This window comes from Nicotiana tabacum, chromosome 6 (genome assembly GCF_000715075.1).
Source record: "Nicotiana tabacum cultivar K326 chromosome 6, ASM71507v2, whole genome shotgun sequence".
NCBI classification, from domain to species: domain Eukaryota; kingdom Viridiplantae; phylum Streptophyta; class Magnoliopsida; order Solanales; family Solanaceae; genus Nicotiana; species Nicotiana tabacum.
In genome coordinates this window covers 214,915,446-214,932,447 of record NC_134085.1, presented here as the reverse complement: position 1 = coordinate 214,932,447, position 17,002 = coordinate 214,915,446, and the positions used below count along the sequence as shown (strand labels likewise).

The 17,002-nt window shown below is 40.1% G+C and overlaps 1 protein-coding gene across 1 annotated transcript; it reads left to right on the top strand.

Annotated features, from left to right (window-relative positions):
• Positions 1-15,670: 15,670 nt before the first annotated feature.
• Positions 15,671-16,383, top strand: LOC107811424 (uncharacterized). Its single transcript, XM_075256588.1, has 2 exons — positions 15,671-16,087; positions 16,183-16,383. The coding sequence occupies exons 1-2, from the start codon at positions 15,671-15,673 to the stop codon at positions 16,381-16,383; spliced, it is 618 nt and encodes a 205-aa protein (XP_075112689.1).
• The last annotated feature ends 619 nt before the right edge of the window (positions 16,384-17,002 follow it).

Sequence of the window (17,002 nt, the reverse complement as noted above, 5' to 3'; positions counted from 1 at the left end):
TCTCTACAAAAGTACTTTTTTCAAAAGCACTTTTGAAAAAAACACTTCTCAAAATAAGCTGATTTTTCCAGCTTGGCCAAACAGGCTATAATATTGAAAGTCAGGTATGAGATTATAAACTTCAAATATATGTTTGAAGTTTGATGTAACGGAAAAGGGTCTAAAATGCCCTTTTACTATATGAAATAGGACAGGCTAGCCCTTCGTTAAAAATTGGTTTCTATTATGCCCTTGCCGTCAACAAATGGGCTCGTATATGCCCTTCATCACTAACGGAAGACTCATAAAGCCACGTGGAATATATGTGAGGGCAAGTTAGACCTAGTTCGAATTGTACAGGGGCATATGTGAGTCAGTTATAATAGTCATTTCTCAAACACTTCACAACTCCATATCAGTTTACTTAGACACCTATTTGACAACACCTAACTAATTATCATAGCAAATAAACTCAGTCATAGACACAATAAATGAACGACAACGACTTTATTAGATCCTTGTATAAAAACACAAAGCTTCATTACATAATAAAAGACAACAATTAAGCCACAATATCACTAAAATTACATATCATTTCGCACTAATCCAAAGAACATAATAAGACATCCCAATATTACACACATGAAAATCCACATCTTCTTTCGAAATTTAGTATCAAGCACAATTGAGTACTCTAAATCGGTCACTTTCTCCATTAGAACATTTCTTTCCAATTCTAAGGCTTTTATTCTTCCATGATCGACGAGCATCATAACATTCTCAAGATCAAATTTTCCTTTGGAGAGCATTTCTTTCACGAATTAGAGCTTCATTTTCCTTCTTTAAACTGCACATGAGATTTGAAACTCTAGGAGGAAGCTCTTCATCTTCCCATTCCATGAATATTTTCATCCTAGAAACCAAAAATAAATAAAGCAAATCGGAATAATTAAAAGAACCCATCAAAAAATTTACTTACCTCATGCTTCGGACACTTGAAAAACCTTCTCCTAGCATTTAAAAGTGTCCATGCCCTGAAATAATTGGCAGTAAGTCCGTAATGACACCTCCTATTCGACCCATTTGAGCTACTAGGACATTCCGACATTGTCTTTTGTTATGATTCGACCCCTTTGAGCTACTAGGATTTAATGAAGTCATTGTCGTTCATTTGAATGTTTGTGCCTATGACTTAATTTATTTGTTGTGATAATTAGTTTGGTGTTGTCAAATAGGTGTCTAAGTAAACTGATATGAAGTTGTGAAGTGTTTGAGAAATGACTATTATAATTGACTCATATATGTCCATGTACAATTCAAACTAGGTCTAACTTGCCCTTACATATATTCCACGTGGCTTTATGAGTCTTCCGTTAGTGATGGAGGGCATATACGAGCCCATTTGTTGATGGCAAGGGCAGAATAGAGACCAACTTTTAACGGAGGGCTAGCTTGTCCTATTTCATATAGTAAAGGGGCATTTTAGGACCTTTTCTGTTGATGTAATAGCGCGGGCTAACCAGTTTTCGAACTGGTAATTAAAAAATAATCAGCGTTTGCAAAGTCATTAAAAATTAGTCATTATTTTGCTGCAGCACAAAAAGTCCCAGCATAATATACTGAAGATTGGAATTTGGAGCACTTGTGTATAAACTTCCAACATATTATACTGGACCGATATATTATACTGGAACTCCAGTATATCATACTGGAGTTCCAGTATATTATGCTGGAATATTTTTCGGATTTTGAACAGTGTTTTCGTTCAGATTTACCTTTACATGAAAAGTAGCTAAATTTTGATTACTTTTGAAACTGTGGCTATTTTTCAATGACCATTTGTAAATTTGACTATTTTTAAATTTCTCCCAAGTTTGATTTGCCAGAGCCCATCTTCGAACTTGTACATATTGGTCCAGGAGTGTATCTCGGGAGTTTTATAGTACACCTGAATCCATACTCCCTTCCCTAGATCATATATAGTAATATTATATCTTAAAAAAATATATTTATATAAATATGTGTGCATCCAAACTCAAAATATCATATAATGTGATAGTTATTACGTGCACCTCTTCAATTTTTCTATAACACTACTTCGATGGTGATGAGTAGTTATTGGAAAAATTTCTTGAGTATGATCGTACGTAATCATTACATTGAAATTTAAATTTTTATTGACTGTTCTTTTCGTTTTAAATAATTCAAGAATCCTGAAAATAGGTTACAATGTATGGTTTGTACGTGATCTTTTCTCCTTTGTATTCCAATGGAGTGGTAATTTGGAAATAATAACTACCAAAAAATTCAAATTATTGTATCACATATGATATAACCAACAAATACAAGATTAGGAGGAGAAAGAAAATTTTAAAAAACTAAAGATTTTGTAGTTGTGGCAGTCTAAATAAAAAGGAAATTAGAGGGGAAAAAAAGGGCAGAATAAAATAGGTGCTGATCGATAGAACATTTGATTCAACCACATCAGTTCATATTCTACTTCTTTGCCTAAAAAGTTCTATCATGTATAGCCTCTGAAACAACTAGGAAAAGAAGTGGATAAATAATTTTTAAACCGAATAGGTGTACAATTATAAATCACAAATTGAAAAGAAGGTTTCATAAAGAAGCAATCAATTTTGTAAAGCATAAAGGTTTTTTATGTTCCTTTAGTTTCATTCAGGTTTCTGCTTGTAACTTGTTTATTACTATTAATTTTTTTGTTTAATTAATTAAAAATTATAGAAATATAATACTTTTTGGGGTGATTTTGACTCTCACTTGTTCCATGGACAAAACTGGAATATCAAAAGTTAAAAGTGTTTTTAATGAGGCAAATAAGGAGCAACACTTGTTAAACTTAAAGTTCTGTCAATGGGACAAGCGAGATAAAATTTAAGACTATCTACTTTGAAAGCTATTTGTGTACTTCACAGATTTTTACGTGATTCGTTTGTAATGTTATGTCTTATGGGCCAATCAAGCCCGACTATTGAGGTCAGTGGGCTATTTGGAGCTGACTCAAAAGTCCCAATTTAAATGGGCTGTAAAAGTTATAGCGTTAACCTAGATAGTCGTCTACCTAATCTCTTAAACTGTAACGATCCGGTCGGTCATTTGAGAGTAATAGCCCCGATCCCCTATTTACTGCCTTTTCCGTATCTTTTTCTGCTTATGTGACTTGCCGGGAGGTTTTGTTTGTGGTTTCGGAGTGATTTAGGACACTTAGTCCCTAAAATAGAAGCTTAAGTTATAGGATTTTGACTATAATCGGAACTATATGAAGACGACTCCAGAATGGAGTTTCATCGGTTTCGTTAGCTCCGTAGGGTATTTTGGACTTAGGAGCGTGTCCGGATTGTGAATTGGAGGTTTGTAGCTAAATTAGGCTTGAAATGACGAAAGTTGAATTTTTGAGAAGTTTAACCGGGAGTGGACTTTTTGATATCGAGGTCAGATTTCGATTCCGAAAATTGGAGTAGGTCCGTAATGTCGAATATAAATTGTGTGCAAAATTTGAGGTCAATCGGACGTGATTTGATATATTTCGTCATCGGTTGTAGAAGTTTGAAGTTTTAAAGTTCATTGAGTTTGAATTGGACCGTGATTCGTGTTTTTAGCGTTGTTTGATGTGATTTGAGGGCTCGACTAAGTTCGTATAGTGTTTTAGGACTTGTTGGTATATTTAGTTGAGGTCCCGGGGGCATCGGGTGTGTTTCAGATCATTTTTGGATTCATTTTTGACTTATGAGAAATTGCTAAAGTTTTTGAACTTCTGGTGTAATCGCACCTGCGGTAAGGTTGACCGCAGTGCGGACACGTACGTGCGTGAGGTCAAGCGCAGAAGCGGGATTTGAATGGGTGGCCGGGGGCGCATGTGCGAGGGAATGCCACATCTGCGAGCCCGCAGATGCGCTAAAGGATCCTCAGATGCGGAGAGTGAACTGGAAGGGGAAGTCCGGAGAAGCGAACAATTGTCCGCAGGTGCGCACACACAGGTGCAACCACTTGACTGCAGAAGCGAGCCTTGGTGTCTTAAGTCAATTTCGCACCTGCGATGGAAATTTCGCAGGTGCAGCGTCGCAGGTGTGCCTGAGGGTCCGCATGTGCAAGATCATTGGGCAGAAAAAGGGAAATTACGAGGGTTTGATCTCATTTTCACTTTGGGACTTTGAGAGCTCGGATTTGGGCGATATTTTGGGAAATTTTCAGAGGAAGCTATTGGGTAATGATTCTTAACTCATTTATGGTTATATTCCATTAATCTATAGTTGAATTCATCATTTAATGCAGGATATCGGGGTCGGAAAGTCGTAGAAAAGGCATTCTTAGTGATTGTTTGAGCTTGGTTCGAGGTAAGTGGCTTGCCTAACCTTGTGTGGAGAAAATCCCCTTAGGATTTTGTTACCGTTGTGATACTTTTGTGATATGTGAGTGCTGTGTACACGAGGTGACGAGTGCGTACACGGGCTAATTATTGTAAAATTCGGTTATTACTGAGCAGTAACATGTTTTATCTTAAATGAGTTATTCCAGCATGTGTAGTTATCATGTTTAGCCTAATATCACATGTCTACGTGTCTTAAATGCTTATTTGAACTCTCTGCAACATTCTTAGTTGATTTCCTGCTTTTTTCCCTTGACTTGTACGTAGTCTTAAAATGTAGGATTTCTTGCTGACATTGTTATTTTCATTGATTTCGAGCTTTGTGTTTACTTTTGGGACTACGAGGCGGTACCTCGGGAGATCCATTGTCGCATATTTATTTTTGGGACTACGAGACAGATCTCGGGAGATCCCCCGCTGTATGTTTACTTTTGGGACTACAAGGCGGTACCTCGGGAGATCCCCTATCGAGCATTTACTTTTGGGACTACGAGACGATATTTCGGGAGCGCCCCTGTCGTTATCTCTATGTGTTGTGTTGTTATTTTGCTGTAAGATTCTCCTTGTTTGATTCTCAGCCTTTTCACATTATTATATTACTGTCTTACTTATTATATACCAGTAGGGCCCAAACCTGACCTCGTCACTACTCTACCGAGGTTAGGCTTGGCACTTACCGAGTATCGTTGTAGTGTACTCATGCTACTCTTCTGCACAGATTTTATGTGCTAATCTAGGTACCTCTTATCAGCCCCGCTATTAGATGCGTGCTTGCTGCTGCTCCGGAGACTTCAAGGTAAATCTGCCAGCGTCCACAGACCTCGGAGTCCCCCTCTATCCCTTTTATATTGTTCCTTCTTTATTTATTCCAGTTATCGATGTATAGAACAGTTAGACAAATTCATAAATTTTGTGACTTGTGGCTACTGGCTTTTTGGAATATTGTTTTACCCGAGTGTTGGTTATTGTATATGCCAAGCGGTATTTTATCATTTTATAGTTATCTGTTGCAGTGTAGTTGTTGAATTATGTTTTTATTTTTGTTATTCCGCAAATTGTTAGGCTCACCTAGTCATAGGGAGTAGGTGCCGCCACGACATCTTATGGAGGGAGATTTGGGTCGTGACAAGTTGATATCAGAGCTCTAGGTCCATAGGTCTCGTGAGTCACAAGAAAGTTTAGTAGAGTCTTGTAGATCGGTATGGAGACGTCTGTACTTAACTTTGGAAGGCTATGGAACTATTATGGAAATTTCATTTATTTTGATTCCTTGTCATGTGAAATTGTTGACTTCAGAATTCTAAATTTTTGTCTTCTATTCTCTCACAGATGGAGAGGACACATACAACCGTATTAGATGACCAGGCACTCGCGCCCCTGCTAGAGCCTCGAGAGGCAAGGGCCAGGGTAGAGTCCGAGGAAGTCCACATGGTGTAGCCAGAGCACCCGCACGAACTCTTACAGAGGAGCCACTAGTAGCTCTAGTTGGAGCGCAGGCACCTGAGACGCCTGTTACTACACCAACTCTTCAGGAGACCCTTGCACAATTCTTGTGCATGTTCGGTACTCTAGCTCAGGCAGGGTTGATTCCACTTGCTCCTACCATATCTCAGGCCGGAGGAGGAGCACAGACTCCTGCTGCCCGCACCCTAGAGCAGCGGGTCCAGGTCGACTAGGTTTTAGAGGTTATACCAGTACGACCGGTAGCCCCAGTTTGGCCCGAGGGTAGGGCAACCGTTTCTGAGGAGGAGTAGCTCAGGCTCGAGAGATATAAGAAGTACCACCCTCCTACTTTCAGTGGCTTGGCGTTAGAGGATGCCCAAGGTTTTCTTAAGGATTGCCACTGTATTCTCTGTACTATGGGCGTAGCAGAGTCGAGTGGGGTTTCTTTCACTACGTTCCAGCTTAGAGGAGCGCCTATCAATGGTGGCGTGCTTATGAGTTGGGTAGTACGACCGAGGCAGCTTCACTTACCTAGACTTAGTTCTGGTGCGCAGAGTTTGAGTAGTTGCGCCAGGGTTTTATGACTGTGTCAGAGTATGCAGTTCATTTCAGTGATTTGGCTAGACATGCACCAGCCTTGGTTGCTACAATTCGAGAGAGGGTCCGTCGATTTATCGAGGGGCTCCACCCCAGTATCTAGGAAAGTGAAGGGTATGCTTGTTCGGGAGAGAGAGGAGAGGGAGGCCAAGAGGTCTCGAGAGTCGAGCACTTATAGTGGTACTCGTGCACCAGCTGTAATTCGTCATGGTAAGGGCTATGTGAGTCGCCCTCTTCATTCAGCACTTCCTGCCGCCAGTGGTATTCCGGATACTCCTAAGCCCCATGAGCCTTATTATGCACCGCCAGTGTCTAGTGTACCTCTCGCATATGGTGTTTTTAGTGGTCAGTCCAGCCGACCTAGCCCGATCCAGTCACAACAGACACGCCCTTCGAGAGCTTGTTTTGAGTGTGGCGACACTTGCCATATAGTGAGGGATTGGCCCAAACTTTGGAGGGGTGTACCTCCATAGACTTATTAGGCGTCGCGTGCTCCACCGGGTCCTCAGGCACCCCACCTGCTCAGCCAGCTCGAGGTGGAGGTCGGGCAAGTAGAGGTCACCCTAGAGGGGGAGGCCAGATCAGATATTATGATCTTCCTGCTCGTACAGAGGCAGTTGCTTCCGACCCTGTCATTACAGGTATTATTCCGGTCTGTCATAGAGATTTTTCGATTTTATTTGATCCAAGATCCATTTATTCCTATGTGTCATCTTATTTTGCTTTGTATTTGGGCGTGTCCCATGATTCTATGAGTTCTCCTGTTTATACGTCTACACCTGTGGGAGGTTCTATTGTTGTTGACCGTGTGTATCGGTCGTATTTGGTTGTTCTTGGTGGTTTTGAGACCAGAGCCAATTTATTATTGCTCAGTATGGTAGATTTTGATATTATTTTAGGCATGGACTACTGTCGCCCCATTATGCTATTCTTGATTATCACGCCAAGACCGTGACACTTGCTATGCCAGACTTACCATGGTTAGAATGGAGAGGTACCTTAGATTATACTCCCAACAAAGTTATTTCATTTCTTAAAGCTCAACGAATGGTTGAGAAGGGGTGTGACATGTATCTAGCTTATGTGAGAAATGTCAGTATTGATACCCCTACAGTTGAGTCAGTTCTAGTAGTGAGGGATTATCCCGATGTATTTCCAACTGATCTTCCGGGCATGCCGCCCGACACAGATATCGACTTTGGTATTGATTTGTTTCTAGGCACTCAGCTCATCTTTATTCTTTCATACCGCATGGATCCTTCTAAGTTGAAGGAGTTGAAGGAACAGCTACAGGACTTGCTTGAAAAGGGCTTCATTTGGCCCAGTGTGTCACCTTGGGGTGCCCCAGTCTTGTTTGTGAAGAAGAAGGATGGTTCTATGCATATGTGCATTGATTATCGCTAGTTAAACAAAGTTATAGTGAAGAACAAGTATCCATTGCCTCGTATTGATGACCTATTTGATCAGTTATGGGGTGCCAGAATATTTTCCAAGATTGACTTGCGTTCAGGCTATCATCAGTTGAAGATTTGGGATCCAAATATCCCGAAGACTACTTTCAGGACTCGGTATGGTCACTACGAGTTCCCTGTGATATCATTTGGGCTGACCAACATCCCAACAACATTTATGCATTTGATGCACAGTGCATTCCGGCCCTACCTTGACTTATTTGTCATTGTGTTTATTGACGACATTTTGGTGTACTCTCGGAGTCGGGAGGATCATGAGCAGCACCTGAGGATTGTGCTTCATACCTTGAGAGAAAAGAAGTTATATGCAAAATTCTTGAAGTGTGAGTTCTGGCTAGATTCCGTGGCATTTTTGGGTCACGTAGTGTCGAGTGAGAGGATAAAGGTGGATCTGAAGAAGGTGGAAGCAGTGCAGAGTTGGCCCAGACCGTCCTCAGCTACAGAGATTTGGAGTTTTCTCGATTTGGCGGGGTATTACCTTCAATTTGTTGAAGGTTTCTCATCTATTGCAGCACCTATGACCAGGCTGACCCAGAAAGGTGCTCCGTTCAGGTGGATAGAGGAGTGTGAGGAGAGGTTTCAAAAGCTCAAGACAACTTTGACTACGACCCCAGTATTGGTATTGCCTACAGGTTCAAGGTCTTATACTGTATATTGTGAAGCATCGCGGATTGGTCTCGACGCAGTGTTGATGCAGGACGGTAGGGGTGATTGCCCATGCGTTCAGACAGCTGAAGGTGCATGAAAAGAATTATCATATCCACGACCTTGAGTTAGAAGCTATTGTTAATGCCTTGAAGATTTGGCAACACTATTTGTACGGTGTCTCTTGTGAGATCTACACCGATCACTGGAGTTTGCAGCATTTGTTCAAGCAGAAACATCTTAACTTGCGTCAGTGGAGGTGGTTAGAGCTACTTAAGGATTATGATATCACTATTCTATACTATCCCGGAAAGGCCAATGTGGTAGTTGATGCCTTGAGTCGCAGGGTGGAAAGTTTGGGGAGCTTAGCATATTTAGCATCAACAGAGAGGACATTGGCATTGGATGTTCAGGCCTTGGCCAACCAGTTTGTTAGATTGGATATTACTGAGCCGAGTCGAGTTTTGGCTTGTGTGGTCTCCCAGTCTTTTCTTTATGATTGTATTAAGGAGCGTCAGTATGATGACCCCCATTTGCTTGTCCTTAAGGACACGGTTCAACATGGTAATGCTAAGGAGGTCACTATTGGTGATGATGGTGCATTGAGGATGTGGGGCAGGCTATGTGTGCCCAATGTAGACGGATTGGGTGAGTTGATTCTCCAGGTGGCTCACAGTTCGCGGTACTCCGTTAATCGGGGTGTCGTGAAGATGTATCAGGACTTGAGGCTATATTATTGGTGGAGGAGAATGAAGAAGGATATAATGGAATATGTAACTCGATGCCTAAATTGCCAGCAGGTAAAGTATGAGCATCATCGACCGGGTGGATTTTTTTAGAAGTTAGAGAATTCGGAGTAGAAATGGAGCGGATCACTATGGATTTCATTGTTAGGCTTCCACGGACTCAGCAAAAGTTTGATGCAGTTTGAGTGATTGTAGATAGGCTGACCAAGTCAACTCATTTTATTCCTGTGAAGACTACTTATTCTTTTGAGCGGCTGGCTCGAGTTTATATTCGCGTGATTGTCAGGCTTTATGACGTGCTGGTATCTATCATCTCTGACTAGGGTACATAGTTTACATCACGGTTTTGGAGGGCCGTACAACATGAGTTACGTACTCAAGTTGAGTTGACCACAATTTTTCACCATTAGACGGACGAACCGTTTGAACGCATTATTCATATACTAGAGGATATGCTCTGTGTGTGTATGATGGAGTTTGGAGGTTCTTGGGATCAATTCTTTCCACTTGTAGAGTTTCCCTACAATAACATCCTCGAGCATTCAGATGGCCTCGTACGAGGCTTTATATGGTAGACGGTGTCAGTCTACAGTGGGTTGGTTTGAGCCGGGCGAGGCTAGACTATTCGGTACAGCCTTAGTTCAGGATGCTTTAGATAAGGTTAATATGTTTCAGAATCGACTTCACATAGCCGTCCAGACAGAAGAATTATGCAGATCGGAAGGTTCACGATGTTGCATTCATGGTTGGAGATCGGGTCTTGCTCTGCTTTTCGCCAATGAAGGGCGTTATGAGGTTAAAAAAGAAGGGCAAGTTGAGCCCAAGGTTTATTGGCCCATTAGAGGTGTTGCAGCGAGTTGGGGAAGTTGCTTATGAGCTTGTCTTGACTCCCAGTCTAGCAGGAGTTCATCCAGTATTCCATATTTTTACGCTCTGGAAGTATCACGACGATCCGTCTAATGTGTCGGATTTCGGCTCAGTCCAGTTGGTCTATCTTATGTTGAGGAGACGATGGCTATTTTGGATAGGCAGGTTCGAAAGATGAGGTCAAAGGACATTGCTTTAGTGAAGGTTCAGTATAGGGGTCAGCCGGTCGAGGAGGTGACTTGGGAGACCGAGCATGCTATGCGCGGCCGTTATCCTCATCTTTTCACCACTTCAAGTATGTGTTTATGCTCATTAGAGGACATACGGTTATTTTAAGAGGAGGAGGATGTAACGACTCGGCCGGTCGTTTTGAGAGTAATAGCCCTGATCCCCTATTTACTGCCTTTTCCGTATCTTTTTCTGCTTATGTGACTTGCCGGGAGGTTTTGTTTGTGGTTTCGGAGTGATTTAGGACACTTAGTCCCTAAAATAGAAGCTTAAGTTATAGGATTTTGACTATAATCGGAACTATGTGAAGACGACTCCGAAATGGAGTTTCGTCGGTTTTATTAGCTCCGTTGGGTGATTTTGGACTTAGGAGCGTGTCCGGATTGCTAATTGGAGTCTGTAACTGAATTAGGCTTGAAATGACGAAAGTTAAATTTTTGGGAAGTTTCACCGGGAGTGGACTTTTTGATATCGGGGTCAGATACCGATTTCGAAAGTTTGAGTAGGTCCGTAACGTCGAATATGACTTGTAAAATTTGAGGTCAATCAGACGTGATTTGATATGTTTCGGCATCGGTTGTAGAAGTTTGAAGTTTTAAAGTTCATTGAGTTTGAATTGGAGCATGATTCATATTTTTGGCATTGTTTGATGTGATTTGAGGGCTTGACTAAGTTCGTATAGTATTTTAGGACTTGTTGGTATATTTGGTTGAGGTCCCAGGGGGCCTCAGGTGTGTTTCGGATCATTTTCGAATTAATTTTTGACTTATGAGAAATTGCTGAAGCTCTTGAACTTCTGGTGTAATCGCACCTGCAATGAGGTTGACCGCAAGTGCGGACACGCACGTGCGTGAGGTCAAGTGCAGAAGCGGGATTTGAATGGGTGGCCAGGGGTCGCAGGTCCGAGGGAAATCGTAGATGCGCTAAAGGATCCGCAGATGTGGAGAGTGAACTGGAAAGGGAAGTCCGTAAATGCGGTCAATTGTCCGCAGGTGCGCACACGCAGGTGCGACCACTTGACTGCAGAAGCGAGCCCCGGTGTCTTAAGTCAATTGCAAGCCTGCGATAGAAATTCTGTATGTACGGCGTCGCAGGTGTGATTAAGGGTCCGCATGTGCGAGATCACTAGGCAGAAAAGGGGAAATTACGAGGGTTTGATCTCATTTTTATTTTGGGACTTTGAGGGCTCGAATTTGGGCGAAAATTTGGGGAATTTTAAGAGGAAACTATTGGGTAATGATTTTTAACTTATTCATGGTTATATTCATTAATCTATTGTTGATTTCATCATTTAATTAAGGATTTGGGTTGAGAAATTTGGGTAAAAAGTTAGAAAGTTGTTCAACCAAAATTTTGAGTTTTGATTGGGATTTTGATATCAGATTTGAGTAATTTTGGTACGAGTGAACTCGTGACGGAATGGGTGTTTATATTTTGTGACTTTTACCCAATACCGAGACGTGGGCCCGGGTCGACTTTTGGGGCGATTTTCTAATTTCTTGCTAAAGTCTTTATTTCATTAATTAGATTAGTTTGTTATAGTTATATTTATGGTATGTAATTGATTTGGCTAGATTTGGGCCATTCGGAGTCGGAAAGTCGTGGAAAAGGCGTTCTTATTGATTAATTGAGCTTGGTTCGAGGTAAGTGGCTTACCTAACTTTGTGTGGGGGAAATCCCCTTAGGATTTAGTGATGTTGTGATACTTTTGTGATATGTGAGCACAGTGTACGCTAGGTGATGAGTGCGTACACGGGCTAATTGTTGTAAAATCTGCTTTTTACTAAACAGTAACATGTTAAATGAGTTATTCTAACATGTGTAGTTATCATGTTTAACCTAATATCTCATGTCTACGTATCTTAAATGCTTATTTGAACTCTGTGCAGACTTGTACTTAGTCTTAAACTATAGGATTACTTGTTGAAATTGTTATTTCCATCGATTTCGAGCTGCGTGTTTACTTTTGGGACTACGAGGCGGTACCTCGGGAGATTCCCTATCACATATTTACTTTTGGGACTACGAGACGATATCTAGAGAGATCCCCTGCTGCATATTTACTTTTGGGACTACGAGACGGTATATCGGGAGATTCTCCTGCATATTTACTTTTGGAACTACGAGGCAGTACCTCGGGAGATCCCCTATCGAGCATTTACTTTTGGGACTATGAGACGGTATCTCGGAGCACCCCTGTCGTTATCTCTATGAGTTGTGCCATTATTTTCCTGTAAGATTCCCCTTGTTAGATTCTTAGCCTTTTCACATTATTATATCTACTGTCTTACTTATTATATACCAGTATGGCCCTGAACTGACCTCGTCACTACTCTACCGAGGTTAGGCTTGACACTTACTAGGTATCGTTGTGGTATACTCATACTACTCTTCTGCACATATTTTGTGTGCAGATCTAGGTACCTCCTATCAGCCCCGCTATTAGTTGCGTGCTTGCTGCTACTCCAAAGACTTCAAGGTATATCTGCCAGCATCCGCAGACCTCTGAGTCCCCTCTATCTCTTTTACGTTGTTCCTCCTTTATTTCTACTAGTTACCGATGTATAGAATAGTTAGACAAATTCATAAAGCTTGTGATTTGTGGCTACCGTCTTTTGAGAATATTGTTTATACCCGAGTGTTGGCTATTGTACATGCTGAGCAACATTTTATCATTTTATAGTTATATGTTGTAGTCTAGTTGTTGAATTATATTTTTATTTCTGTTATTCCGCAAATTGTTAGGCTTACCTAGTCGTAGAGACTATGTGTCCTCATGACATCTTACAGAGGGAGATTTGGGTCGTGACTTAAATTAAAAATATCCAATTTTTATATAACAATAAAAGAAGAAGAAGAGTATTGAAGTGAAAAGTAGAGAGATAGAGAATTCTTATTGATTTAAGATGAATTACAATGGAATAGAATCCCTCTATTTACAGGGAAAAAGTGACTTAGCCACCAAGTAACAAACCCTAATATCTCTCTAAAATATAAACATACACCTTAAATATAATTCTATTTATAACACTCCCCCTTGAATATCTATTCAACATATAATGTGCTTCATTAAAACCTTAACTAAAATATAACCTAGTGGAAAAAAATTCTAGTGAAGGAAAAAGAGTACACATATTTAGAAATATGCCTTTTGGTTAAAAACCTTGCAAGGAAAATCTAGTGGGACGAAACCTTGTAACGGAAAAAAGAGTACAACGTGTATTAACTCCCCCTGATGAGAGTATTAATTCACATCCTTGAATCTTGTACACTAGCTTCTTGAAAGTTGACATCGGTAGAGATATGGTGAACAAATCAACCATATTAACTTGAATGAATATGTTGCACATTGAAATCATTCCCTATAGATATGAATTGTCTTCATATGATCTTGTTGGATCGTCATTTAAATATCATCACATAGGGGCAAAAACTCTTGCTATCATATTATCATGCATATAGTTATAGCAGGATACATTTATGAACAAATTGCACTGAGGATGTGGTACTTCAAGATCAAGAATTGTATATTCTTTAAGCAATTTAAATCCTTTGGGGATTGTATAAGTATAGTCAAATAAGACATTTAAATAGACTTTAGATGCATATCAACTTTCATGCCATGCTAGACATATAAGATAAATATTGCACACACCATTGACTTTATACTTTCAAGTGTTTGAACTGCATAGCCAAAACTACATGTCTTTCATATGAAACCAATTCTATTTGAATTGTGTCTCTTCCATTTGGCCAATATTTTTGTGTCTGTATTCTACAGACTTAAGATCCTCATCTATACTTAGTGCTATCATAGATGTCGTCGACGAATATTATATATTGGTTCCAATATTTTTTCGTAAAGACATAACATAAAGATCTCTTTATTCATATTTTCAAGTACCTGAACCACTCCTGAAATTTTATGAAGTATTATGTCATCCAATCTTTTAGATCACTTGCCTCATTGTTATGATCATTTTGATCACTTTCTCATCTTCTTTATCAAGAATTTTATTTGAAACCGATTTGTCTATATGCTTTAAGCATACTACAGACTTTGTCTTTCCAGGACTTATTCTAATAGGAGCATTTGCAGTGAGAATATAGTTACTTTCTTTGCGTTAGCAAATGCGTCAGGCATGCTTTGTAATATATTGCAGAAGAATTATTTTTTTATGAATTTTAAGTTCATATTATTTAATTCTAGGATCTAGATGTACATATGATAATTCATTCCACGTAACTTTTTCTCAACTGTTTATCCTGTCTCCCCCTCATATTAGAAAAACTAACTTGCTTCGTCAACTTTGGAAACCCACCTTTGTGCGTTATGATGTTAATCAAAATATACACCGCACATTAATAATAATAGAATGCAATTATTCGGTTCTGACCCTGAACCACTTGTGAGGGGAGAATATAATATACTTTCGTATATAACCTATATCAAATTGATAAAGAAACATATGTTCTCATAAGCAATCGTTTGGATATTAAGTGGAGGCACTCAATAAATTATTTTGCTAAACCAACTGTGATGTAAACCAACTTATCAAGATGAACTGTCTTTAATAGAAAATCTGAAAATTATGCTCTAAATTAAATTATTGAGCAAGTTACCTCACAAACACCAGTTAGCGGGTTAATAATAACCGCACGTGTAACCATCTCATAGATGCATCTTATGTGGTATACATGGCAGGTGAATGTGCCCATATTCACCTTTGATATTTCCAGCATTCATGAGATTCAATCCCAATTTTAGTTGGTGTATTAATTAATGAGAGCAAGCAACATAAGAGAATTCATAAAGAACTTTCTAGTTCTTTAATATTTACCCATGTGAATTCTCTTTTGTTTTTGCACATCATACTTAAATTAATAGGGCTAATCGAATTATGCCAACTGAATAAATTATCAATATTGATAAACTTTAGGATTATACTATGACGTGTGCAATTATTAATAAACTCTAAGTTTATTATGATATGGGTTTTTATATCAATAAACTTCTACTTTATTGTGGCATTTTTTTAATTTGCGTTGTATAAATTGGAGAATAAAGCGGGTAGATTTTCACATACATATTACCCCGCTATAAGTTGTAGTAATAGAATATATTAAATTGTTCCTTTATTTATATTCTCAATATAACCAACCGCTTTTGCGATTAATTTAGAAACTAAATAATTTTCTTTGAGACTTACTATGACACAATATTTTATTGATAATCAATCCTCCTAAATAGTAATAATTGGCTCTTCTAGAGCTTTCAATTAATTTTGTACTACCACATTGGAGCGATGTCAGGGGGGTATGATGATGTGCATGGTGGCTTTGGTTTTGGAGATAGAAACGGAGGAGGAACGTCTCTTCTGGACTTTGCTAGAGAATTTGATTTGGTGATAGCAAACTCGAGTTTCTCGAAGAAGAGGGAGCACTTGGTCACCTTCCGGAGTTCGGTGGCTGAGACTCAGATTGATTATTTACTATGTAGGAAGTCTGATAGAGGTCTTTGCACGGATTGCAAGGTCTTCCCAATTGAGAACCTCTCGACCCTTCCTAGACTCCTGGTTATGGACCTTGATATCATGAGGAAGAGGAGGAAGAGGGTGATGTATAGCCAACATAGGATCAAGTGGGGAGCCTTAGCGAAAGCTAAAGCGCAGGAGTCGAGGGTCAAGCTGGTGACTATGGGGGCTTGGAGGAGTAGTGGGGATGTAAGTTCTATGTGAACCATGACTGCGCAGTGCATTAGGGAAGCCGCAGGTGAGGTATTAGGGATCTCAAAGGGTTACTCTGGTGTTCACAAGAGAGACTAGTGGTGGAATGGAGAGGTGCAAAGAAAAGTGGAAACCAAGAAAGCAGCGTATATAAAGCTAGTGGAAGTGTAGACGAGGAGGAGAAGAGAGCAAATATGGAGCATTATAAATTGGCTAAGAAAGAGGCGAAACTAGTAGTTACGGCAGCCAAAAATGCAGCTTTTAGTTGTTTGTATGAGGAACTAGAGGGCTAAGGTCGGGATAAGAGATTGTTCAGGTTATCCAAGGCACGAGAAAGAAAGGCGCATGACTTGGACCAAGTGAAGTGCATCAAGAACAAATAAGGTAGAGTTTTGTTAGATAAGGGGCTTATCCGTCTGAGATGGCAGACCTGCTTCTATAGTCTCTTGAACGAGGAAGGGGACATGAGCATTGTTCTAGGTGATTTGGAACTCTCGGGGAGTCGTTGTGACTTTGGGTATTGTAGGCAGATTAGAGTTGATGAAGTTGAGGGGGCTATGCATAAGATGAGTAGGGTCAAAGCGACCCAGCCATATGAAATCCCAGTGGAGTTTTGGAAGAGTGCAGACAAGGCAGGCTTGGAGTGGCTCACTAGGTTATTTAATGTCATTTTTAGAACGAAGAAGATGCCTGAAGAGTGGAGGTGGAGTATGATGGTTCCTGTATACAAGAACAAGGGTGATATCTAAAATTTCAATAACTATCAGGGTATCAAGCTGCTTAGCCACACTATAAAAGTCTGGGAGAGAGTGGTAGAGCTAAAGGTGAGGAATAAGGTGTTTATTTTCGAGAACCAGTTTGGGTTTATGCCTGGGCGTTCGACTATAGAAGCCATCCACCTTGGTAGGAGAT